This window comes from Puma concolor, chromosome D3 (assembly GCF_028749965.1).
Source record: "Puma concolor isolate L17-30 chromosome D3, mPumCon1.1.hap2, whole genome shotgun sequence".
Taxonomy (NCBI): domain Eukaryota; kingdom Metazoa; phylum Chordata; class Mammalia; order Carnivora; family Felidae; genus Puma; species Puma concolor.
The window spans coordinates 46683713-46709479 of NC_141678.1; the positions used below are offsets into that span (position 1 = coordinate 46683713).

A 25767-nucleotide genomic window follows, 5' to 3' on the forward strand; every position below is an offset into this window, starting at 1 on the left:
CCAATATTTGGGACCCAAACGTAACACTTGACAAATGCTGTCAATGAGAAGATCTGTATTTAACCTTTTCTCAACTCACAATTACAAATTTCTGTTCTGTAATCTCATCAACAGTGAAGAAATTAACCAACAAACTGCCTGACATTTTGAGCAAGATTGAAAGTATCAACCAACAGCTGTTGCCACTGGGCAATATCTCTGACAACGTGGACCGTATCCGGGAGCTAATTCAGCAGGCCAGAGATGCTGCAAATAAGGTAGGTGTGTCCCCACATTGCCAGGCACTAAGCCTCCTTCTTTGAGAGGTTAACACATTCATCAAGAAAGGGAAGGTGTTTGTTTACATGGAAACTGGTTGTCTTTCTTGCTCTAATTCTTTAGTTGTTTGGAATGTGAAAGTTCACTTCCTCCTGTCATCCTTCAAAAGTGCACATTACCTTCATGCCCTAAATGATTTGGTATGTTAGGGACCTGAAGCAGTTTCCTCCCCACTGAGTTTATGCAGGCAGGAAGAACCGTTTTCCTCCACGCCTCAGCTGGTGAAGTGTTATTGCAAGTTCAGGTAGGGTTCTGTGAGCAGAATGTGCTGATATGATGCTGCACAGGACCTACTTTCTTGTTATAACTTTAAAGTTATAGAATCCACCTTTATTGAGGGTGGAGGAATGGTTCCTATCAGCAAGGGCACTGTACTAAACACAGGATTATAACAAATTTTCTTCACTGGAATGCAAATTCATCAACCTTTGTTATTTTAACTTGACAGTTACTTGAATTCCTGACACTTCTCTATCAGAATTTGTTTTGTCCTAAAAAAGTACTAATGAAACATCTTGCTTTTTTCATCCACCCCCTGTGAGATATTTGCAGACAGAGGGTTGGGAAGCCAAGTCAGAGTATCACCACCCTAAAGGCACTGTGGTTGGTTTCTCAGTTCACTATTTTTAGAGAGCCCTGATGCACTCATTTTTAAGGACTGTAATAAAAGCAACCATAACATGTAATATATTAATGGGGAATGATTCCTTAAAGAATTTATTTTAAAAATATTTTTGAAGTATTATGTATCTACTATGCACCAGGCACCATGCTAAGTGTTTCCACACGTTAGCTCATCTGCACAAAAACCTCCTAGTTGCAACTATGATAATAATAGTGATTATCATTTCTGGCACAGAGAATTAGATGCACTTCTCATAGACCCCTGGCCTATAAACAGGAAGAACATGGATGCTTTATTACCCAGCCCCTAAAACAGCTTCATGAGTTTATAATCCAGGTCTAGGAGTCATGCACACTCCTTTGCTCTTTATCATAACAACTAGGAAAGGTAGAGCTGAAAGGATTCGCATCAGAGGCACAGGCTACCACTGCGAGCACACCCCCTTTCCTCACAGGAGAATGGTTAATGCTCTAGATCTTTTCCCTCGTAGGTTGCTGTCCCCATGAGGTTCAATGGTAAATCTGGAGTTGAAGTCCGGCTGCCGGATGACCTAGATGATTTGAAAGGATACACATCTCTTTCTTTGTTTCTCCAAAGACCTGAGTCAAAAGAAAATGGGGGGACTGAGAATATGTTTGTGATGTACCTCGGAAATAAAGATGTAGGTATTGCTTTGACATTTCTCTTGTTTTTAAAACAATATGGTTTGGGAATTTTTTTTTTTTTTTGAATGTTGGTTCTATATTTGCTGCATGACCACCAAACTTAGTGGCCAAAAACAACAGTAAATATTATTTCATGCTGTTTCTATGGTACAATGTTCAAAGTAGCTTAACCCATATGGTTCTGATTCAGGGTCTCTCTAATGAGGTGTCTGTCGAGATGTTGGCTGGGGCTGCAGGTATCTGAAGGCTTGACTGTGGCTGGAGATTTGCTTCCAGTTTGGCTGACTCACACACCTCGTAAGTTAGTGATGGTTGTTGGTAGGAGGCGTCTTCCATGCCACGAGGTCCTTTCCGTAGGGCTGCTAAGTGTCCTCATGACATAGCAGCAGGCTTCCCCAGGAATGCTGTTGGGATGATCGAGCCTCCATCACCCTAGGGAATGCCGCTATTTGTGGGTTGAATTGTGGCCCAAAACAATATGGTTTTTGAGGCGTGTTGTCACCAGTGTGTCATAACTTCCTGCTTCCATTGGCGTAGCAGGAGGAAATCCCACCAACACATCAGCAGACTCTACCACCTCTGATGGCACCGCAAGGGGTCTTCCATCAATCGCAGACTGTTACCTGCTGGCCTTATCTGATGGAGAGGCCTTGCCCAGTGGGCTCAGCATGTGGTACATGTGTGTGTACATGTGAGCACGTACACACCAGGGGTGAAAGATGAGCACCCCTCCCTACACAACTGGGGCGGCAATATCAAGGTCTCATGGAAATCAGCAGTGCTTCTTCCCCACAAAACTGTGACCCTGTCCTTGTCAGAATGCCCAGCTGCAGACCCTTAAGTCTGCAGGGGTGGTACCATGGGTGGATGAGGACCAGAGTGAAATGAAGCCTCTCCTGCCTAATTAATGCCCATCTCTTTTTAATTCTAAATTCTTTAAACCACAACTGCTACAGGCATTTTGAACAGTTCATTTTAGCTTTTAGTCCCTCCTCTTAAAATATATTTCTTCAACTTAAGTGTCAGAGGAAAAGGTAATCACTGGCTGGGTTAGCATACAATGGCTATGGGGGAAAAAATGTCTGAAACATTGTTCTGGAAAATTCTAGTCAGTTAGAAAGTTGGCTGTCATTAGTGTATGTGGTATTTAAAGATTCCTAAAACTGACACTATTATTAATCACTCTCTCATGCTTTGAAGTGTTGGTACTTTATTTGTAGCTTTGTTATGACATGACTTTCTGCTTTGTTTTATAACAAAACACACATTACTTTATTCCTTCAAAATATTTGTACCATCTACCTACAAGGTGCCACATCCTGTATTTATGATAAACAAAAATTGTTTCTTGAATGTAAATTTCATGTTGTGTATATATTTAACACAATTTGAAAACTTCATATGTACTCTAAGGTGCTGTATTCTAACAGAGAAGACAGATACATACGTAGCTGACCGTGATAATACAGGGTTCTAGGTGTTACAACAGAGGCATAGCAAAGTGTTAAGAGATCATTGCATGGTACAGGGAGAACAAAAATGGCTTATCTCCCTTATCAGACTAAACTCTAGTGGAGACCTGAGTCCATATCTGGTTTATCTTTATGGCAAGTGCTTGGCAAATATTTGGAGATTTGGCCAACGGGGGAGTGAATACATGAGTGCAATAAACCAGGAGCAAAGACAGTGCAGACATTATTAATTAAATGTTCTATCTGTATCATTCTGTACAAGGAGATACCTCTTTTATTCTGTCTTCCCAAGTCTTATTGTGTAAAACCCATTAGATATTTGAAATACACTCTCCTGGGATGGGGAGTTCAGAGAAACAGTGTGTCTGTGAAGTACACTAAGGTGGCCTTTCTGTCTCCAGGCCTCCAGGGACTACATCGGCATGGCAGTTGTAGATGGCAAGCTCACGTGTGTCTACAACCTGGGAGAACAGGAGTCTGAACTCCAAGTGGACCAGAGCTTGACTGAGAGCGAAACTCAGGAGGCGGTTATGGACCGGGTGAAATTTCAGAGGTATAAGTCACATTGACCACGGCTCTTTGTTAATCTGACCCACACTCACCAAACTCCCATTGTGTGTACCGCTGAACCCCATTTTTAGTATCTTGGCTTTGACTTCTTCAATTTTTGTGTAATTTTTAAATATAATCTTGTTTATTTTTAAACAGAATTTATCAGTTTGCAAGCCTAAATTACACCAAAAAAGCCACATCCAGTAAACCTGAAATACCCCAATTCCATGACATGGAGAGTGGAAACAGCAACACCCTCCTCAACCTGGACCCTGAAAATGTTGTATTTTATGTTGGAAGTTACCCATCTGACTTTAGAGTAAGTGTCAATGTTATTTCACTGAGTGAAAATATTTAAATTTTAATTTGGTGTAATGACCTCACATCTCTATTTTAATTATCCATTGTATATAAAATGAACTTAACTATATATTCTTAAAGCATATCCAGGGATAAATGCTAACAGTTCTTGAGCACTTCCTCTGTGCAGTGATCAAGATGCAAATAGATTAATTAAAAAAAAATTTTTTTTTAATGTTTTATTTATTATTGAGAGACAGAGTGAGACAGAGCATGAGCACGGGAGGGGTAGACAGAGGAGGAGACACAGAATTTGAAGCAGGCTCCAGGCTCTGAGCTGTCAGCACAGAGCCTAACGTGGGGCTCAAACCTACTAACTGCAAGATCATGACCTGAGCTGAAGTCGGACGCCCAACTGACTGAGCCACCCAGGCGCCCCAAGTAGATTAATTTAAGAAGGCATTACTATTCCCATTTCATGGATGAGGAAACTGAGACAGAGGGGTTTAATAACTTGCCCAAGGTCAAGCATCTGGTGAATAGCAAAGCCAGGGCCTCTGGCTCCAAGGTCCACATTCTTAGCCCCTAGGCTGCAGGGATAGTTAAAAGTGATGGATTCATACTGGTCTTGATCGACCTGACCACTGTCCTTGGTTGAATTAGATTTTCGGTTTCCTTTTTTTTCAGCTTCCCGCCAGACTAAGGTTCCCTCCGTACAAAGGTTGTATTGAACTGGATGACCTCAATGAAAATGTTCTGAGCTTGTACAACTTCAAAAAAACTTTCAATCTCAACACAACTGAAGTAGAGCCTTGTAGAAGGTAAATAAAACCAGGCACTAGTGTCTCTGTAACTGTGATTTGGGGAACTTGCAACTATTTTATGTATAATAAAGGGATGAGCCAATAGGATGCTGTTGATATCACTGATAGCTTTAGGCCAACAGATCTTAAATTATGATCGCACGCCACACTGCTAATCCACTCCCAACGTTTCCTCATTTGTATAAAATATTGGAGCGATAGAGTTTTCTCAATTTTGAAAAAAAGAAACCCTTCTTAAATGTTTGGTGCCTCCTACCACAAAATATTCAGTAATAGATGGTACCTGATTCAGGCACAAAATTATATATTGAAGTTGCAAAAAAAAAAAAAAAAATGTTGGTCCATGAAGTGCACCATGACTTTCTAGGTACTCTGACAGCTGGACCTTTTTGAAAATTGATGTCTTGAGCTTCCTGACTTCCCTATAGTTAAAAGGATTTGGACAGACTATTTATTTACTCAGGATAAAATTATGTTTCAAGTTAATAATTTTTTACGTTTCAAAGTCTTCAGCTGCTAGGCCACATCTTCCTAAGTAGATGGTTCCTAAATAGACAGTTAAGAGGAGACTCTTTAACTATTGTCGCTTTAAAAAAATATTTATTTATTTTTAAAATTTATGTTTATTTTGAGAGAGAGGGAGAGAGCATGTGTGCATGCATAGGGGTGGGGCAGAGAGAGAGGGAGGGAGAGAGAATCCCAAGCAGGCTCTGCACTGTCAGCGCAGATCCCGATGCGGGGCTTGAACTCTCACCCACTGTGAGATCATGGCCTGAGCCAAAATCAAGAGTCAGATGCGTAACCAACTAAGCCACCCAGGTGCCCCTTAACTGTTAGCTTTTTTGAGCTAGGGTTTGATTATCATAGCATATAAGAGCACATCCAGGACAAATAGCTGGCTATTTTAACATTCTAAAGATGTTTTCTCTTTAACAAAATCATGACAGCTACGTTGCATGGGCTTTGCTCTGGTTTTTAGATGGCAGCATCTCCTATTAATAAACCCTCTTGAGTGGTAGTCCTTTGCTGCTGTGTTCTAACCTGTGATCTTTGATGTTGACAGGAGAAAGGAAGAGTCAGACAAAAATTATTTTGAAGGTACAGGCTATGCTCGAGTTCCAACTCAACCAAATGCTCCCTTCCCGACCTTTGGACAAACGATTCAAACCACCGTGGATAGAGGTTTGCTGTTCTTTGCAGAAAATCAGGTATTCTATGACAAACATCCAAACACTACCCAATATTTCCATTCACTTAAGCAACTCCGTGGTAACTGGGTTATTATAAATAACTAACTAGATGTGAAAAAATGTGCAGATGTTACCCACATCTTTTCTCTCGGCCCAATGCTGCTTTTTTTTTGGCTATGGGAGTATATGCAGGTAATCGGGAGCTTGAGAACATGTCACCGAAACATGCCATTGTCAGTTTTATTCTTTGAAAACTGCTGTTTGCCTAATAATCAACTTATTCTGCCTGAAATCATGTGATGACCTCCCAGGGTCTCTGAGAGCCAGACTGTTTGACTTCCTGCTGTTTGCATCTTAGTCCGGCTCTCGCCAGACTGTGCAGAATTACGTCTCTATTGGCCTGATTTCCTGGCTTCCCAAGACGTGGAAGCTTCCCTGTTTTCAAGCAGCTGTGGTTTCTGGAGGCCATTCTTCAGTCTAGTTTGGAGAAATCCGAAGTGACTCTCCAAGTCATGGTCAGCGCCATCTGCTGGGGGATGGGCCCAGACTTGCCCACTCCTGGAAGTACTACTGCCTTGTGGATCAGCCCATGGGATCTCTGTCTTTGAATGTGGGATGGATAAGGAGTTTGGGGTGTGACCGGCTCCTTCTACCTGCAGGGTGGGGACACAGACCTGATCCAACCCCCTTGTCTGGGGCTGGTCTTGACCCTCTGGGAGATTCCAAGGCTGAACCAGTTCTGAGGGTTTGGGAAGGACCTGACCTGCCTGTAGAGTGTAGGGAGCTGAGCAGTCACACAGCATCTTCAGGTGGTTGTTTTCTAAAACAAGGTCTTCTTGGCACTATGTTTTGAAGTTCTTGGAGACTGATAACCAGAAATGCTATTCATATTAGAAGAAAATATATGGAATACCATTAGTAACCAGATGAGAGAAAATGATTTTGAGCACCGCTATGCTCATTACTCAGTGAGTCGATGTGACTCTGTTGATTTGGAGTGTGATGAACCCTGACTGGCTCCCTAGGACAAGGTTTAGGATTCAGATAAGGACTGTTGTTCCTTTTAAGTAAGGACTCTGTCAGTAGACTTCAAAAAGAGGCCTTCTGATCATTAGGGAACTGTGGAAGAATAAACTTTCAAGCCTTATATCAGAAATTCCTCAGCATATCATTTTTTTAAGTTCATTTATTTATTTTTGAGAGAGAGAGAGAGGGAGGGAGAGAGTGGAGAGGGGCAGAGAGAGAGGAAGAAAGAGAATCCCAAGTAGGCTCCATGCTAATAGCAGGGCTCAAACCCATGAACCGCAAGATCATGACCTGAGCCAAACTCGAGAGTCAGACACTTAACTGACTAAGCCACGTAGGCGCCCCCCAGCATATCTTTCTAAGGAAAGGTCTGTTTCAAGTATGTTCCTTACGCAGTGATGGGGTTGCAGTTACAGCCAAGACAGACACAGTTGCTGCCCTCAAGGACCTTATATTCTAGAGGGGAGGACAAATATTTAACAAAGCCATACTCAGTAATTGGTTCATTAATTCATCACAATGACCATGAGTGGTATAGAGGAAAGGTTTGGGGTGAATGAAGATGTATAAAAGACTTTCTTGAGCAAAGGATGGGTAATCTGAGACCCGGAGGAAAGTAGAAGACAGCATTTGAAGAGGACAGAGCAGAAGGGTGATCCCTGTGGGGAATGAAGCGCAAAGAAGACTCGGAAGTGGGAAGGGCAGGGAGACTCGGGGATGGAACAGTGGCCCTTGTGGCTGCAGCACTGGGAAGCAGAGGGAACACGGAGAAACAGAGTTGAAGGGGTGATCAGAGCCTCACAACATGTGCTGGGGAGTCAGGGCTCTATCCTGAGAGCAAAGGAGGATAATCAAACATGCCCGCACTGACATTTCCACAGAGCTCTCTGGCTGCAGAGTGGCAAGAAGGGACAGAGTGGGGGCACCTGGGTGGCTCAGTTGGTTGAGCATCTGACTCTTGACTTCCACTCAGGTCGTGATCTCACTTGGTGGGTTCAAACCCAGTGTTGGGCTCTGCACTAAGTGTGGAGACTGCTTGGGATTCTCTCTTTCCCTTTCTCTTTGTCCCTTCCCCACTCACTCTTTCCCTCTCTGAAAATAAATAAGCTTAAAAAATATTAAAAAAAAAAAAAAAAAGAGAGAAGTGTGGCTGAGACTGGGTGGCATGAAATGGAAAGTTAAGAAATGGTGGAACCAACAAGATTTGGTTGGAAGAGAGAGAGAGAGGATTAAGAGTGACTCCTAGTAGGTTTGTGGCTGGCTCAGCAAGGGGATTTCTGGTGAGAGAGTGAAAGGAGGGGAGAGAGTGGTAGGAAGGGCGGAGAGTCAGGCTTGGCAGCTGGGAGGCATGATAGAGGCATGTAGGTCCCAAGCTCTGCTTGAGATACTCAGAGTTTGAGGTATCAGTAAGCCATGTGTACAGTAACAATAAGGTAACCAGATGTGCAGATCTGGCCCTGGGAAGACAAGTCTTGGCTGGAGGGAAGCATCTGGGCTTCGTGGGCACACACCTGCATTGGGCTGCAGAAGTGACTATGACTTTGAGGCAGAGAGAGGGTGGGAGGGAAGAGGAGGTCCTCTGAGGGCCCTCAGGGATCCCTCCACATACGAATGGAAGGAGGGGACGCTCGAGGGGGATGAGGCGGACACATAGCAATAAGTCAGCAAGCAGATGGCGGCAGACGTCTGGGACCGTGCCTCTCTCCAAAAGGTAGCAGCCATCTTTTCAAATGATATTAACGATCTGTGTCTTTTCACTTTCCATTCATGCATGCTGCTTATGGATCGTATGAAACAAAATCATGATAACGGATACATTTATTGTGTCTTTCCTGTGTGCTAGCCACCGTGCATGATGTTGAGCACTGCTTACAATATTTAACCATCATACCCATCCTGGCAATGGGATATCACGGCACTATTGTCCCTGTTAACTGAGGAGGCAGCTGAAGCTGAGAGCAGTTTGTAACTTGAGAGTAACCTGAATCCCAGCCCTCTAGGTATTCTTCGGTGGAATCTTCTGGTAATCTACATTGTTTCCATGCTCTAGGATCGCTTCATATCTCTAAATATAGAAGATGGCAATCTCCTGGTGCGCTACAAACTGAATTCAGAGCCACCAAAAGAAAAAGGAGTTACCCACACTGTCAACAACGGAAAAGACCATTCGGTACATCCTTTGAACGTGTTCACGTGAATTGTTAAATGTCCTCAGTCCTTTAGAATTAAGTCAGTGCCAGGACATTTTTCTATTACCAGACTAACTTAACAGTTATTAAAGGATGAGGGACACATCTCTCAAAATCGGAATATTTGGGCATGAAATATATATATGTATATATGGCATATATAAAACATGATTACTTTCAAATGCAAACATTTCTATTAAAATGTTTTAATTTTTTTTTTTTTAACATTTATTTATTTTTGAGACAGAGAGAGACAGAGCATGAACGGGGGAGGGGCAGAAAGAGAGGGAGACACAGAATCGGAAGTAGGCTCCAGGCTCCGAGCCATCAGCCCAGAGCCCGACGCGGGGCTCGAACTCACGGACCGCGAAATCGTGACCTGAGCCGAAGTTGGACGCTCAACCGACTGAGCCACCCAGGCGCCCCTAAAATGTTTTAATATTATATTTTTATCCAAAAGTTCTATGGCTCAGAATCTTCCTACCATCTATATAATGAATCTGAAGGAAATAAAAACATAATAGCTCTGAACCACGGTGAATAGGATGCTTTAATTGCCCATTGCTTGCTGACTCATCTCTCATTTATTTTAGATCCAGATCAAAATCGGGAAAGCCCAAAAACTCATGTGGATAAATGTGAATTCTAAAAAAATCAGAATTGAAGGTGAAATATTCGATTTCGGCACATACTATCTGGGAGGGATTCCAATTTCAATCAGGGAAAGGTAAGACGATGTAAAACAAAACAAAAAACAAAGAGGCAGGTTACCTCTCTTCGTGGTTATGATTGCTAATGATTAGTTTACCTTTTCAAATTCCAGCAACAAACACAAAAAGTTTAACTTCTTAGTGTTAACAGTGTTAGCCAACAGAGTAAAACAGGTTGTGAACACTGGATAATGAGACTGGCCGTTGAAAGGAGAGTGAGGGAATTGTGGGTTACCCCCCCCACCCCGAGGGTCCTTCTTAGGAAGAGAGAAGCCATAGGGAATGTGGTTAGTGTTGACAGTGCTGCAATAAGAATGGAGGCTGTGGCCCTGGGGCCCTTCAAGGTAGCACAGGAGAGCGCAGGCGGTTCCATGGCCTGGCAAGCAGCGCTGGGCACTAAAAGTTGGGGTTGCTGCCTTCAGGAAGTATGTCCAGAATTTCAAGCATGTCTGTATTACTTGGCCTTTTGTGTTATCAAGGACTGAATAGGTACATCACTGCTTCTTGGATAATGAACACATGGATGAATTAAGTTAATGTGAGAGGAAGTGAAGCTTCATCTGAATGAGAAAAAAAAATACGACTTCCAGAATGTGCTTAAAAATAACTTTTACATTTAAACTTGTGTGTATCCGCCAAAAAGGCTTTTAAATAGCTGACAATAGGGGCGCCTGGGTGGCTCAGTTGGTTAAGCGTCTGATTTCAGCTCAGGTCATGATCTTGCAGTTCAGGGGTTTGAGCCCTGCATAGGGCTCTGGGCTCACAGCTTGGAGCCTGGAGCCTGCTTTGGATTCTGTGTCTCCCTCTCTCTCTGCCCCTCTCCTGCTCCTGTGTATGTCTCTCTCTCAAAAATAAATTAACATTAAATAGCTGACAGTAACGTGTGGAAGGACTCCCTGGAAGGTTAGTACAGACTCATGACTGAGTTAAGAGCACTCCCCCATGAAACTGTGTTTATTATGATTATTCTTACGTGAGATCTGAGGATATTGAACTCCTTTTCTAATTTATAAATCAGGTGAAAGGAGTACTAGATGTGGTTTTTAAGGTGTTGTGTGTAGGTGGTCTTTCTTCAGGAATCCTTATACATGTGGGCATCGGTCCATCCATAGTAAAGAGGAACTAATATTCATTTTAAAGTTCTTAAGGTTACCCTCAAAGACGAAAATACAGGTGAGAAAGCTCTACACTTAATAGAGTTTGGGAGTGAATATCTTAGATTCTTTGAACTAGAAAGGACCTTGCATGGGATGCTACCTCTGAATTTTATAGATGAAGGAATTGAGAGCCAAAGAGGAGCCGTTCATATTTAGCATCATCAACATTAAATACCAGTTCAACCATGAATTGCTGTTACGAATGATCAGTAATCTTGATTTTATTCAATTAAATGTGATAAAATAGATTAACTTAAGGAAGTCAGCACTGCTGTGCACATCTGAGATTCCCATTCATTCATTATACAAGTACTCATTGAGTGTCTAGTGACATCAGGCAGTGTGGCTGTTGCTGACAAGGCAATGATGAACTGGCCAGGACCTCAAGTGTAGCAGACGGGAGACCACAGAGAAGCTCAGGGTCCTGTGAGTCCCCCGGAGGGAATCTAATCCGCTTGGGGGCATCAAGAAGGTGGTCTCTGGCTGGGACCTGAAGTATAGGAGCAATCAACATATGTAAAGCGCCAAGAGCTGGAGAAAGTGTGAACTTCCAAGGAACTAGAGGATACTGGCAAAGCAGGCTGGGGGTGCCACATCGGGCTGGTGTGGGAAGCAGGAGCCAGAACACAGAGGACCTTGAAAATCACAGTAAGACAGCCGTTGCTGGGGGGACACCAGCAGAGAAAGGACATTATCAATTTCAACTTCTCAGTAGCTCACTCCAGTGCACGGTAGAGACTGGATTCGAGAGGGAAAAGGCAGAGGCAGGTAGAGCAGTTGGAAGATGAGCTTATTAACAGAGGCAAGAGATGAGGGCAGCCGCAGGGAAGCAGCTGTGCAGATAAGGCAAAGGGCGTAGATGCTTAGTATCATTAGGACAGCAGATGGGTAGTACTGAACGGTTGCTTGGGGCTGGGGAGGGAAGTAGAAAAATGTTCAGGGGTGACACCTGGGTTTTGCTCCAGTGCTTGGCCAGATGGATGGCACTGGCAAGGAGGCACGGGGATGGGTTCGGTCTGAGCCAGGCTGAGTTCCCGGAACCCGAGAGCAGGTGGAGATGCCAGAAAGCAGTTGGACAAAGGCCTGGACCTCTACAGAGAAGTCTGGGCTGGAAAAAGGGTGAATGCAGCTCAGATACAGGTGTTGGTCAAGCTTGTAGGGCAGGTGAGCTCACCCGGAGCACTGAGGAATTCTCGGAGGCAGCGAGGAAGCTACTGGTCAGTGGTTTGCATTTGTGCGGCATTAGCAGAAGACCCACGGGTAGCAATGTGGGTGCCAGTGAGTCAGGAAAGGGTAGTGGGTGATAATCAAGAAGAAGTCATTCTAGTCTTGGCTCAGCCACTAAGGAGCAGTGGGACCTTGAGTTAAGTCAGCACTCAGCCTTTCTTTGCCTTATCATCCCTATCCACTTATGAAATACATATGTGGAAAGGCACCTGGGTGGCTTAGTTGGTTGAGTGTCTGACTCTTGATTTCTGCTCAGGTCTTGATCTCGTGGTTTGTGGGTTCAAACCCCGTGTCGGGCTCTCTGCTCTGACAGGAGAGCCCGCTTCAGATTCTTCCTCTCTCTCTGCCCCTCTCCTGCTCACACTCTCACTCTTTCTCAAACAAACAAACAAACAAACAAACATACATACATAGATATAGTTATGCATATACAGATAGATGTACATACAGAATTTTTCTAGTAATTTTTCTAGTAATCTAGTAATAAATCTAGTAATCTAGTAATCTGGTAAGTCCTAGAGTTTTCCAAACAAGGGACTACTTCTTTTTCTGGGTGAGTTTATACTTTGAGTTTTTACTAAAATCATAAGAACATCTGGGGCACCTGGGTGGCTCAGTCGGTTAAGCATCCGACTCTTGATTTCGGCTTAGGTCACGATCCCAGAGTTGTGGGATGGAGTCCTGAGTCAGCCTGCTTAAGATTCACTCTCTCCCTCTCCCTCTGCCCCTCCCTCACTCACTCTCTCATGCTCTCTCTCTCTCTCTCTCAAAAAAAAAAAAAAAAAAAAAGATCAAAAGCAGATGGAAAATGTAAAAGAAAGAAGACAGTCAAAAGAGTTCACTGGCCTTTTACTTCCTTGCAAATAAAATGCTAAGCAATATTGGCCATTTCTGCTCCTGCTTTATCCCTCTGGTGACATCTTTGATGGTCCAGAGAGTCTTGAATCTCCCTGTGATGGGGGCCACTGGGGGGCGGGTGGGCAGACAGGAATCCTACTAAGTACCCACACCCAAGCTCTGTGGGGCAGGCAAACAATCCTTCTAAAGGAGGGAGGTGTTCTGATTCCCACATAAAGGGAAGGCCCTTACAGACAGCAGCACTTAAACCTAGTTTGGAATGAAGGAAGCCAGTTGAATCTCTAAATGAAGCAGCCCTGACCAAGAGGTTTTGTGAGTGCCCTGTTCTGTCCTCTCTCGCTATAATGTATCCCCGTGGGGGTGGGAGCCCAGATCTGGGAATGACTTGTTTAGGATTACAATCAGAAATCATAATCTGTTAATCCCATCTGCTTCCCATGAGAAGAGAAAATCACCCAGGTGATTCCAGAGGCTCTCAAGCAACAGGAAGTCTTTCCTGGGGAAAGACCTACACCATTGTGTCGGTGTAATAATAAACCATTAAAATGAAAATAGTAATTCTTTTTTTTTAGTGTTTATTTATTTTTGAGAGAGACAGAGCGTGAGCAGAAGAGGGGCAGAGAGAGAGGGACGCACAGAATCCAAAGCCAGCTCCAGTCTCTGAGCTGTCAGCACAGAGCCCGACGCGGGCTCGAACTCAAGAACCATGAGATCGTGACCCGAGCTGAAGTCGGCCGCTTAACCCAGGTGCCCCGAAAATAATAATTCTTAAAGTAAAAATCAAGGATCTATTTACTCAGTACCCAGCCCTGAGTTTAGGATTACATTAGGCTCTTACTGCTCTGAAATCTGTCGACCACAGGTTTGGACCAGGTTGGTCTTTGTGAATGGATTGGCCCACAGTGTGCATACATATCCCCGTGCGCTAACCCATTCATACAGTAGCCTGCACCCCTACACAGTCACATTCCTCTCGCAAGCGTGTTCAGCCTTTGCATCCTGGACTCAACGTGGAATTCTAGGCCTTCAGATGAGCCAGAGTGACAAGAACGCGTCAAAGAAGAGTGGGAATAAATCTTCCATCTTAACATCTCCGCTGCAGATAACTGTTCTGTAGAAAGAGTCTCCATTCTTCCAAGTGCTAGAAGTACACAGACGGTGTAAACGTAAAGAGCAAGGACCAGTGTATGTGCCACACCGCTCAGGTCCCAGCACTGAGGTGGCCACTTTCCTGCCGCATGACCTCAATCAAGTTGCTTGACCTCCACATGCCTCCCCATGCTACATCTGGAACATAGTCAGAGGATCTACCTGTCTCTTAGGGCAGGGTGAGGATTCAAAGTGGGTCAAAGAGTCAGCCAGGCAGGTGGTGAGAGCTCAGTAAATGTTAGAGAAGAAAATAGCTCCCTCGAAAGGTTCTGGCGGGGCTGGAATACTAGTGCCTGACACAAAATAAGTGCTCCCTGTCCCCGGCTGCCTTTCTTCTCCGCTTTGCTTTTCTGCTACCTTCTTCCTTCAACTTACACTTGATGGAAAGAAGGACCTCAGGGGATGGTGATGGGTCTAAACCGTGTGGAAACCCCACAGAGAATGGATTTTAAAATATGTGTAAATAGACAAGCTCCAGGAATGAATGCAAACTTTCTTTCTTTTCCAAGGCAAAAAGCCATCTTTATAAAATAATTAAGCTCAAGCTGCAATGCCAGCGAGGATTCATTTCTTCCTTTTCGTTCTAATGAAATTTAATTGTATGCATATTACATGTAGCTCAACTATTTATAATGACTTGAATAAAAATGAATACAGATACCTTTCCACTTAGAAAGGTGAGCTGCCTTAGGGATTTATAAGGAAATGAACCTTGGGGTTTTCTTAGTTACATCATTTGTTTAAGAAATGACAACTATTTGCCTGGACTCCAGTCAGTTCATGTGTGTTAATGGTGTATGTGAAGTCAGCTCCAGACAGATGCAAAAGTCAAATCCAAAGGGAAATGCAAAAAAAAAAAAAAAAAAAAGGAAAGAAAGAAAGAAAAAGGAGTGGGGAATGCCAAGGTAGCCACATAGGCAGAGTTGCTGCAGCAAGAAATTCCTCTCATTACGATGACTGTACTCATATGGGGAGAGTTACTCACCCTGGCATCTCACGTGGAGTCCTTGCTCTATACTGGGCATCATTTGAGTATGTTACACATATTAACCCGCTTAAATTCATGACAACCCGATGGAACAGATGAACATGTTCCCATCGTAGAAATGAGGATACAGAGGCACAGAATAGTTAGATCGCCTGCTCAAACCACAGGGACAGGCCTTGAACCCAGGCAGTCTGGGTGCAGAGCCCTCAGTTCTAGTGCAGCAGAATACGCCTCCCGCACTCTCACAACTGCATGCCACACCCAGTGCCCAGCAATTCCAGTGCATTCACTTTTTGTTGTTGTTGTTGTCGTTTGTTTATTTATTTACTTTTGAGAGACAGAGCACAAGCCGGGGAGAGGCAGAGAGAGAGGGAGACACAGAATCCGAAGCAGGCTCCAGGCTCTGAGCTGTCAGCCCAGAGCCCAACAAAGGGCTTGAACCCATGAACTGTGAGATCATGACCTGAGCCCAAGTTGGACGCTTAACTGACTGAGCCACCCAGTCAGTCCCCATGAACTTGTTTAATCCTCACAGTGCTTTCCGTTGTTCTGGCCTGGCATCGATTCAATACCAAGCCACATTTTTCATCATTGACTAGAACACAAATTTTACAGTTTGTTTCTACTGAGTTAACGGTGACTAACTTAAAAGTGGATAGAAAAAAAAAGAGCTAGGAGTTTTCTAGAGCATTCTCGGGTCTAATAAGTGACTTCTTTATTAATATATATTTATATAATATTGATAGTATACTAATTTGTTAATATACTTCCTATTCACCATGTACCACCATTACTCTGGAAGGGGAGTGGGCAATTCTAGATCTTGTACATTTTCTGTCTCTATACTTTTTGAGGGCACTGGCCATTCTTCTGTCAACACTATCATGTTTATTTTTAAAGCTGAGAATGCAGAATCACACTGAAAGGAAGTAGATTTTCTCAGCTTCACAAAATAAGTAGTGTTACAGAAATCCCATGAGAACAGACACCCGTAAAATAAATACCTGTTTATGGGTGAAAAGTAGCAGACAAAGTAGAGAGTTTCAGGTCTGATTCTCAGACAAGCCTGGTCTGGTACACCTCTTCCTTTTTTGTACCCCAAATCAGGTTTAACATTTCTACACCTGCTTTCCGAGGCTGCATGAAAAATCTGAAGAAAACTACTGGTGTTGTTAGGTTGAATGACACTGTGGGAGTAACAAAAAAGTGCTCAGAAGACTGGAAGGTGAGTACTGAAAACCTTGTAGAAAAGTACTGCTCCCCATCCAAACCATCTTTGGTATTCATTTACACATCAACTTTTGAGTCTCCCAGTAGCACACAGTATTATGATGAAATGGTTCATTTATACTCCCTACATATTTGCAAGATACAGAACGCCTTCAGGTTTGCAAGTTAAATTTGTAGGAAAAAAGGAATACCGACTATACACACAAAAACGCAGATGATTGGTAGATTATCATGCAGAAAAGCAAACTCTGTTTTTTTTCCCGAGGCAACATAAACCACATTAATCAGCTCAGGTGAAGTGACATAGAATAAGATACTGGATTTCAGCCATGAAATGATTCCAATGTCAATAATGTATTCTGTGTTTGCCTTTCAGCTCGTGCGATCTGCCTCATTCTCCAGGGATGGACAATTGAGTTTCACCAATTTGGATTTGGCTTTTCCCAACCACTTCCAGGCCTCCTTTGGATTTCAGACCTTTCAACCCAGTGGCCTATTATTAAGTCACCAGACAGAGGTATGAAATATTGCATGAATACTGAATAAGATTTAAACCCGACTCAAAGTTTGATGTCAAAAACAGTAGAGAGATTTTGAAGGTAAATTAACTAGGCATTTTATCCATCATCACAGGGTGAAGGACATTGTATATTTCAACATGGAGGTTATTCTTCTTCCTGGGACAAGTCCTAAAAGAAAAAAGGCTTAGGAAGTACATTATGGTTTACAGAATTGAATTTATATGTATTCATGGACCCATTTTCATTTCTCTTGGGTTTATTTTAGGAGTTAATGTGAATTATACTGTTATATGTAATGATGTAGCTTAAAGTTTTAGATATAAGAAAAAATCAGAATATATCCCCACTATTCTTTTTTGATTCTACAAAAGATAGTTCTTCAGATTCCTTTTTTGCATAATCAGCTAGTTGTACAATATTTACATCTCGGGAATAAGGTCCTTTGCTTTTTGTTCATGTACAACAGCAGGACAGAATTCTCTTCAGCAAGAAGGTACCCTCTGTAGATTTATAGGGTTTCACTCGTGTTGTTATACAGGGGTAGAAGTCAACTAATAGGTAGAAATCCCCTCGTAGAATGAGGAGGGGGTGTAAAATAGAGGTAGAAGTAGAATACTGACATTCTTGGATTTGTTTCTTCAGGATTGCCAACACAACACAACACAACACAACACAACACAACAGGCATCCAACATTCGTTGAAAGACAGAATGGTAGCTGACTGTGTGATTCTGTGGCTATATCATATTAGAAGGTCTCTTTTCTCGTGATATAGTTGCTCAATCAGCCTTTAGAGATCTTTTTTTTTTAACTACCCCCTGAAGAAGCACGTGCCAGCATTTTTGACTGCAAGAATGCCCTTTCTGTCAAAGTAGGATGATATGACCTAGTTCTTTTGACACCCAACATTTGTTTCCTTTGCTGAGGATAAGGATACTGAGTATACAGTATACAAAACGGTCGAAAGCCGGTGTAAGAGTTGACTTAGCAAAAGAGGAGATCAATCCTAGACCTAGAAATCCTAGAAATATCCTAGGAACATTGCCCTCAACTTCATAATGGGTTAGCTAAGAAATACATATAAACTGGCATTCTTTTATCCAATTTATAATGAATAGTACCAACTGAAAAAATCAAAATATAAAGCTGACAATGGCTACAACCACATGCTGTAAAAATTGTTTTAGCCTAAAGCTCATTATTGAAAATTGCAAAAAACAAAACAAAACAAAACAAAAAACCTGTACATGGTAGAAGAAAAAACAACAGGAAAATTCAAATGACAACTACTGACTCTACACATATTTTTTAATTAAGAATCCACAGAAAGAATCTAATCATCTTGCCAAAATTTAGATCTGCAGAGTTTGATGTCAGAAAATTGAACCTCCTTGAAATTATGACCAGAAAATAAAAAATTCCTAATGACTAAAGAAAAGATATCATTGTTATGATCATATATGGAAAAACAGTTGATGAATGAAACCTTCATCACACGATTGAGGAAAGAGTTGATCCTGATGAAAATAACATAAGCACATTGAAAATAGAAATAGAAACATTTAGAGATGGCTTAACTGTTTTGTGTAATTGATGGAGAAGTTAAATTGGTTTATGAATGTAGTTCCATAAAATGCTTTTGACAGATTCATCGGTGTTTAAACAATTTGGATAAGACTTTTATATTCATAAACACGGAGTCAAAATAATCAAAAATAATCTTTAGCTCAAAATAGCAAAGTCAAAACATTTGGGTCAAACCCACCTAACTGTTTTATGCATGGTTTTGATCAGAAATTCAGTATTGATACACCTGTAATCTTGAAATAGAAATTAATGACATTGACAGGCATATGCTGTGATGATTTCAGGCAAATAACCTGCAGGTCACCCTGGAAGATGGTCACATTGAACTGAACACCAGGGATGGAAGTAGCCCCATTTTTAAATCCCCCCAGACGTACATGGATGGTTTGCTGCATTACGTATCTGTAATAAATGATGACTCTGGGTGAGTAGAATGGCCCTTCTGCCAGAGCTCTTGAGACTTTTATTTCGTTTAATGGAATTTTCTAGTATCTTTTTTGTGAAGTATGTGTCCTTGATGCTGACACTGTTTTCCTAGTGAGATTTGCCTTCTTCCTGGTTCTGGATCAATTTCCTCATAAAAAAAAAATCAATCAATCAATCAACCATGGGATGGATATACAAATTGTGGTATATTCAAAATGCAGGAGTGAAACGGGTAACAAGCAAAAAGATCTACCACTGTGTGGGGTGACATGAGTGAACTTCCCAGTGTACTGCTGAGTGAAAGAGGCTGCACATAAAAGAATCATCTCCTATGATCTCATTTCTATAAAATTCAAAAACAGGCAAAATTAATTTCTTTTCTCAGTGTTCAGGATAGTGGTCATACCCTTGGAGGGAGAGAAGCAAGCACAAGGCAGGGTTCCTGGGTGCTGGTCTGTTCTGCTTCTTTATCTGGGCGCTGATATCATTGGTATATTCACGTTGCAAAAAATTCACTGAGCTGTACACAGGATATGTGAACTTCCTGTACGTATAGAATACTTTAACAAAAATCTGTGCCAGAGAAATACATGGAAAAAAATGGAAGTGCTCTTTAAAAATAAATCTGGTCTAACAAGTTACTTTAGGTTAAAGATACTGAGTCTGAATCGAAGACAGTAAGTTGACCACATGATGAGAAACGTTTCTTCCCTGCAGTTCTCACTCTTGTTTTGTCTTCCTCCTCTTCCAGACTCCGGCTTCTCATTGATGACCAGCCTCTGAAGAATAACCACAGGCTAAGACACTTGTCAAATTCCCAGCAAACCCTGCGTCTGGGCGGAAGTCACTTTGAGGGTTGTATCAGCAATGTTTTTATCCAGAGGTGCGTCCTTTCCTGTGTGTGGCTGTGGGTGTGAGAGCCGCCTGCCTACAGGGAGGGCATCTCCTTGCTCTGGTAGCACAGCTGGATGTGTCACCACGTGCTGCACCAGGCCCTCATTCCACAAACTTGCCCGTGCCTTCTTAGACAAGATACACACGTTAAAAACAAACCACCTCCCACAAAAACTTCCCTGCCTCCCTTTGTGGGAGCAGCTTTGGCACATAACCTTGGAAAAGGTCTTATCAAAATTAATTTTTGGATGATGGCCCTGAGAATTTTCCAAACTGAAATTTCACTTCATTTGAATCAAGACTGCACATTTGATTTAATCAGAATCTGTCCCATTTTGGGGGCTGACGGCTTGCATGGGCCAGTGTACTGCTGGGAAACCAGACCACCATACTGTCAAACTCAAACGTGTCTCTCTAAGAGAGAGGAGCCTGGTGCTAGCGTGCAAATGTTTAGATGTTCTTTTCTTTTGATTCAAAATAATCACCTTATTTTTCTTTTATTTTGTTTGTTTATTTAATTTTTTTTTAATGTTTGTTTATTTTCGAAGGAAAGAGAGACAGAGCGTGAGCAGGGGAGGGGCAGAGAGAGAGAGGAAGACACAGATTCTGAAATGGGCTCCAGGCTCTGAGCTGTCAGCGCAGATGCTGACGCGGGGCTCGAACTCACAAACCATGAGATCGTGACCTGAGCTGACGTCGGTCGCTCAATCGACTGAGCCACCCAGGCACCCCATAAGTTTATTTACTTATTTTCAGAGAGAGAGAGAGAGAGAGAGAGATAGCACACAACCCGGGGAGGGACAGATAGAGAGAGGGAGAGAGAGAATCCCAAGCAGGCTCTGTGCCATCAGCACAGATGATCACTTTTAGATAAAAGGCAAAGCCCTGCCCAGGGCAGAAGGGGATCCCAGGACTGGTAAGGAAACTCAGGCAACCTGTTGGGAGCTCGGGGGCTCCTATTTTCCATCAAGGCTCAGACACCAATCACAAGATAAAGCAGATTTATCTGTGAGACTCCCCTACACAAGTGCACAAGATAAAAAGCCTTCTACAAACTCACTTCTGAGGTTCCTGATGTCCACCATCACTCTAGATCATCGACACCCACCTTTCTCCTCTCTGCATATTTCATTTTCATATTTCTAGATGACACCTGTTCCAAAGAAAGAGCTGTAGTATACTGGCTTTGCCCCAGCCCTAACCATTTAAGTGAATACAGTTTCTCAGGCCTTTCTGCTGGTAAGACACCGTGCTGGGTATTTTAGGGAATGCAGACATGGGTAACAGCACATCCTCCTTTTCTGAGCCCAGTGCCTCCTCTAGACACAATGTACAGGTAGGAGAGGAAAGTTTACCTGGAAACCATGACAGTAAGAACGTGTATTCTTAAAGCAAGTTCTCGTGCCAGTGCATCTTCCTTGAGATGTCAGAGTTTGGCAGTGGTTTTCTTTTCTGCCCTCATTCCAGGCTCTCAGAGAGACCTGCAGTCCTGGACTTGGCCAGTAAATCTACCAAGAGAGGTGTGTCCCTGGGAGGCTGCAGTTTAAATAAACCACCTTTCCTCATGTTGCTTAGAGGTTCTACAAGGTTTGACAAAGCCCACACTTTCAGTATCAACCAGGTAAGTGTACCCTGCACTGGCTTTTGCTTCTCCCCAGAGGATTCTCGTGAGCGATTCTTACCCCACATGAGATGTTGGGGAAAGGGCTCAGGTGGTGTTAGGGGTGCAGATCACCTGATCCCTTGGTGGTCAGTGCCTCCAGGAAGGGTGGTCAGTGCCTCCAGGGATTGATAGGTCATCAACAATTGGATTATGCCAAAATGTGGAAAAGGTTTCCGTTTTAGCTTTTGTTTTGTATCTTGATGAAAATTCGGCAATTTTTTGTAGACAGAACAAATTGAATCTCAGGTTTCTCAATTCCCATACACAATGTCTCGCTCTTTTGATATTCCTGTTGTGTACCCAACAGGTATAGTGATTTTCTCTAGAATACAAGGGTCATGCCCCTTCCCCTCCCCATAGACAACCCTCCACCCTGGCTCTTAAGACAACATAAACACATGCACCCAGGCCTTGCCAATACCAGTGTGGTTTGACCTTGACTGCACACTGGAAACATCTGGGGAGCTTTTAAAATCCCAGTGCTTGGGTTGCATCCCACCTAATTACATCAGATGCTCTTGAAATAGGTCCAAGTGGCAGGAGTTTGTAAAGCTTCCAGGTGATTCTACTTTGCAGCACTAAGGCTGAAAGGAAGTAAAATCTCTTGTTTGGAGGAGTAGAAGCATTGTAATGAATTGGACACAGCGTTAGGACTTAAAGAATTCCTTGCTGTGGCCGAGGTCAACACTATGACCTCCCCGTGTCTGAGGTTACAGTTAATACGATTAATGGGTATTAGTGAGCACCTCCTATGCGCCGGGCATTGCGCTAAGCTCTTCAAGTGGCTTTTCTTACTACATCTGCAAGTAACCTTGTGAGGGATGTATTATTACTGTACTTCTATATGACCATACTACAGTAATAGTACCAAGCAAGTATATTACTAGCCACATCTTACAGAAAAAGATGCAGCAGTTTAGAAAGATAAGCAATTTTCCCAAGCTCCCACAGATAGAAGGTGCAGTAGGAATTCAAAACCAGATAGCTTGATCCCACAGCCTGCACCCTCCTAAGAGCAATGTCCTTCTGTTCAGCACACTTTTCTCTCAACGTCAACCCCCATGCTACTTGTCTGCCAATATTTCCCTTGCTGCACAGTGATTTGGAGAAGTTGAATAGATAGTCCATAATAAGAAATGTTTTATGCTACTACGAAGAAATATACTTTATAGAGGGTAGTCATTTTGCTGATATGAAAACAACATCTTTAGGACTGCTCCATCAGGAATGAAATCATATATTCATTTTTTTTTTTCATTGTAAGGCTGAGAGTTACTGAGAGGCTAAATTAACACAGTGATGGTAGAGATGGAGAGAAGGAAAGGGGTTCAAAGCTATTTAGAAGATAGAATATACAGGACCCAGATGATAATTGAGTGTGGACGGCAAGGGAGAGGCAGGAGTTAATGTAATTCTGAGACATCTAGTCCGGGTTATTGGAGGGGTGGAGATGCCATTTCATGGACATAGAAGAAGGACAAGTATTTGGAGGAAAAGAGACTGGGTGGACTATATTGTATATTGAGTGACAGGTGCCTAGAGGACATCTACAGAGAGAAAGCCATCAGGGACTGTCTCTGAGTGGGCCTCAGTGGATGGGGGGGCAGAGCCTGGGTCCACCGATACCGGAGCTGCCAGTGAATACGCTGTATTTAATTGTGCCCCTGTTCTGTGCAAGCCCCCAGATTCGACGGAATAAGACATTAATTTTGCCTCCAAAAGCTCAATAATAGAAAGAAAGCAACAAAGCTTTGTGGTTAAGTACTAGACTTGGGGGTCAGACTTACTGGGTTTGCACCGGGCTTTACCACATATTAGGTGTGTGGCCGTGAATGATTATTTAACCTCTCAGCGGGTCTATTTCCTGAAACACAAATGCAGATATATAAAGTAAGATCTCCTAGTGTTGTTGTGAGGGTTAAAAGAGGTGCTAAACATACAACATGTAGAAAACTGCCTGGCACGTGGTAAGCATGTGATAAATATCGGCTGTTATTATTATACACACTAATAACCTCAGTGAAAACAAAAAACGTGCAGCAGGCAGGAATTTCCCTGCCCCACAAATCAGGGGGATTCTTCTGGAGGAGGTGACACACGAACTGGGTCTGGAGCATGGGTTGGATTTAGACAAGTAGATGTTGCTTTGCACGAGCAGAAGCCCGAAGTCAGGAGGCAGGATGTGGGTGTAACTCGGGTGCATGACACTTCCCGTACATCTCTCTGATCGTCACCAGTCTGCGTACTCTCTCTTTCGGTTCTCACCACACCCCTCTGAGAGCAGAATAAAATGCCAGCTCTACAGGTCAGGAAACGGAGTCTCAGAGAAGTTTTAAAAAAAAAAAAAAGGCAACTTGCCCAAGAGCACCCAGCCAGTACACGGTAGACTCAGAATTCAAACTTAGAGCTGTAGATCTCAAAGAATGTTCTCTTCAGACCACATCCTGTGGCCTCGACAGGGTTGGAAAGCTTGGTGAACAGGGGAAATTGGGTAGAGGAAGGGGAGTGACAGAGGTAAGCTCAGAATTCCACATCTGAGCCCCATCAGGGATAGGATGACCTAATGTAATTTTGACATTTTTCTGTAGTCAACATGAAGCCTTTGAAAGGATTGCTTTAAACCATGTTTAAAGAGTAACAGGCAGCAGCCTGTGGGATGGTTTGATGAGGGAAAGTTCTATAGACAAGGAGTCAAACTGGCAAACTACTGACAAAGTCCAGGCAAGAGAGTCAGGAGTCTGGCTTTCAGGGCAGAGGGACTGGGAGTGGCAGTTGTGTCACAGAAATGAAGTAGGACATGGAAACTGAACTCAGGGAAGAAACAAGGGAGGTGGGTGTCCATGATGGCCAACATGTAGGGCCTGGGTGCCTTGAAGGAGGTCGGTGCCATTATGAGAAGGAAGAGTTGGTGACAAAAGGTATTTATGAAAACTCTTCATCTCGATGTTACTGCTATTGCCACACAAAGAAGACTCAGGGAGGGAGCGAGGCCCCAGTAAGGAAGCTCCATTAGGATCCAGGGTGGGCTGGATGTGAAGCGGTTTTAAGCAATGGTGGGTATGATTGCCCATCTCCACTCAGCAATGTGTCAACACAAAACATTTTATTTTATTTTTTTTTTAATTTTTTTTTCAACGTTTATTTATTTTTGGGACAGAGAGAGACAGAGCATGAACGGGGGAGGGGCAGAGAGAGAGGAAGACACAGAATCGGAAACAGGCTCCAGGCTCTGAGCCATCAGCCCAGAGCCTGACGCGGGGCTCGAACTCACGGACCGCGAGATCGTGACCTGGCTGAAGTCGGACGCTTAACCAACTGCGCCACCCAGGCGCCCCAACACAAAACATTTTAAATAAGTGGTATCGAGTTTCTATTCCAAACACCCTGTCCAGGAATCAGGTCCAGGAGGGTAACCTGATCTTGGAGGAATTTAAATTTGGAAGCCTTTAGCCATTAGCTCCAAAGTAAAATGGTTTACGATAAGAAGATCTATAGGGTCACATAATGGACAGTTCAGGGACAGGTAGTGTTTGAGGCCTGGCCCATCTCAGCTCCATCCTGCGTAGTTCAGGGCTTCGTATCCTCACAGGATAATGCTCAGCACCAGACCCATGGATCAGCTCGTCTTTGTTAGCAAAGACGTATTTCTCAGAGGCCCCATCCCCTGTTTCCCCTCAAGGTTCATTGTCCAAGAGGGAGGTCACATGTTCATTCCTCAACCTGTCCCTGGCACAGCGAATCCCCGCCCTTCACTTTGACAAATAGAGAACCCAGCGGAGCACTGGGTCTTGTGGGGGCTGTGGACACATGATCGCAATCTGGGCTCCACAGAGCAGAGAAAACGGGAGAACAGCTGGAGAGTCTCAGTTTCTAACAATTTTTCCATCCCTACTTGATATTTATTAGTTATTTTTTGGCATTAAAACTCAGTTCTGTTCAAAAGCTCAACGTGTCATCTAGCCCAGGACACATTTCTGTGCATAGGTCAATTCTGACTAATGTGGAGACAGGCCATGCCTCCCTCCCCACCCCACACCTTCTGGTTCTTGCTCTCTGTTTCTTTCACTGTCCTGCTGCACAAACCCAAATGAATGGCTCCAAGGAGAGGTGGTAGGCTGGTGGCTCCGTGTCCTAATGGCTGGCATGGCATGGCATGCTGCTGCCAAATGCTGGCTCTCTCAAGGGACATGACGATT

The 25767-nt window shown here is 43.2% G+C and overlaps 1 protein-coding gene across 7 annotated transcripts in view; it reads left to right on the forward strand.

The window, feature by feature from the left end:
- The window catches only part of LAMA3 (laminin subunit alpha 3), a 274529-nt gene that overhangs the window by 232807 nt on the left and 15955 nt on the right, over positions 1–25767 (forward strand). For all 7 annotated transcript variants that reach the window (XM_086682631.1, XM_086682625.1, XM_086682626.1 and 4 more), the window contains 13 exons: positions 115–257; positions 1434–1604; positions 3482–3633; positions 3789–3951; positions 4620–4753; positions 5820–5964; positions 9023–9142; positions 9755–9888; positions 16358–16475; positions 16857–16997; positions 18873–19012; positions 19766–19897; positions 21376–21529. In XM_086682631.1, coding sequence (XP_086538757.1) covers positions 115–257; positions 1434–1604; positions 3482–3633; positions 3789–3951; positions 4620–4753; positions 5820–5964; positions 9023–9142; positions 9755–9888; positions 16358–16475; positions 16857–16997; positions 18873–19012; positions 19766–19897; positions 21376–21529 — 1847 coding nt within the window. The remainder of the gene's footprint in view (positions 1–114; positions 258–1433; positions 1605–3481; positions 3634–3788; positions 3952–4619; positions 4754–5819; positions 5965–9022; positions 9143–9754; positions 9889–16357; positions 16476–16856; positions 16998–18872; positions 19013–19765; positions 19898–21375; positions 21530–25767) is intronic.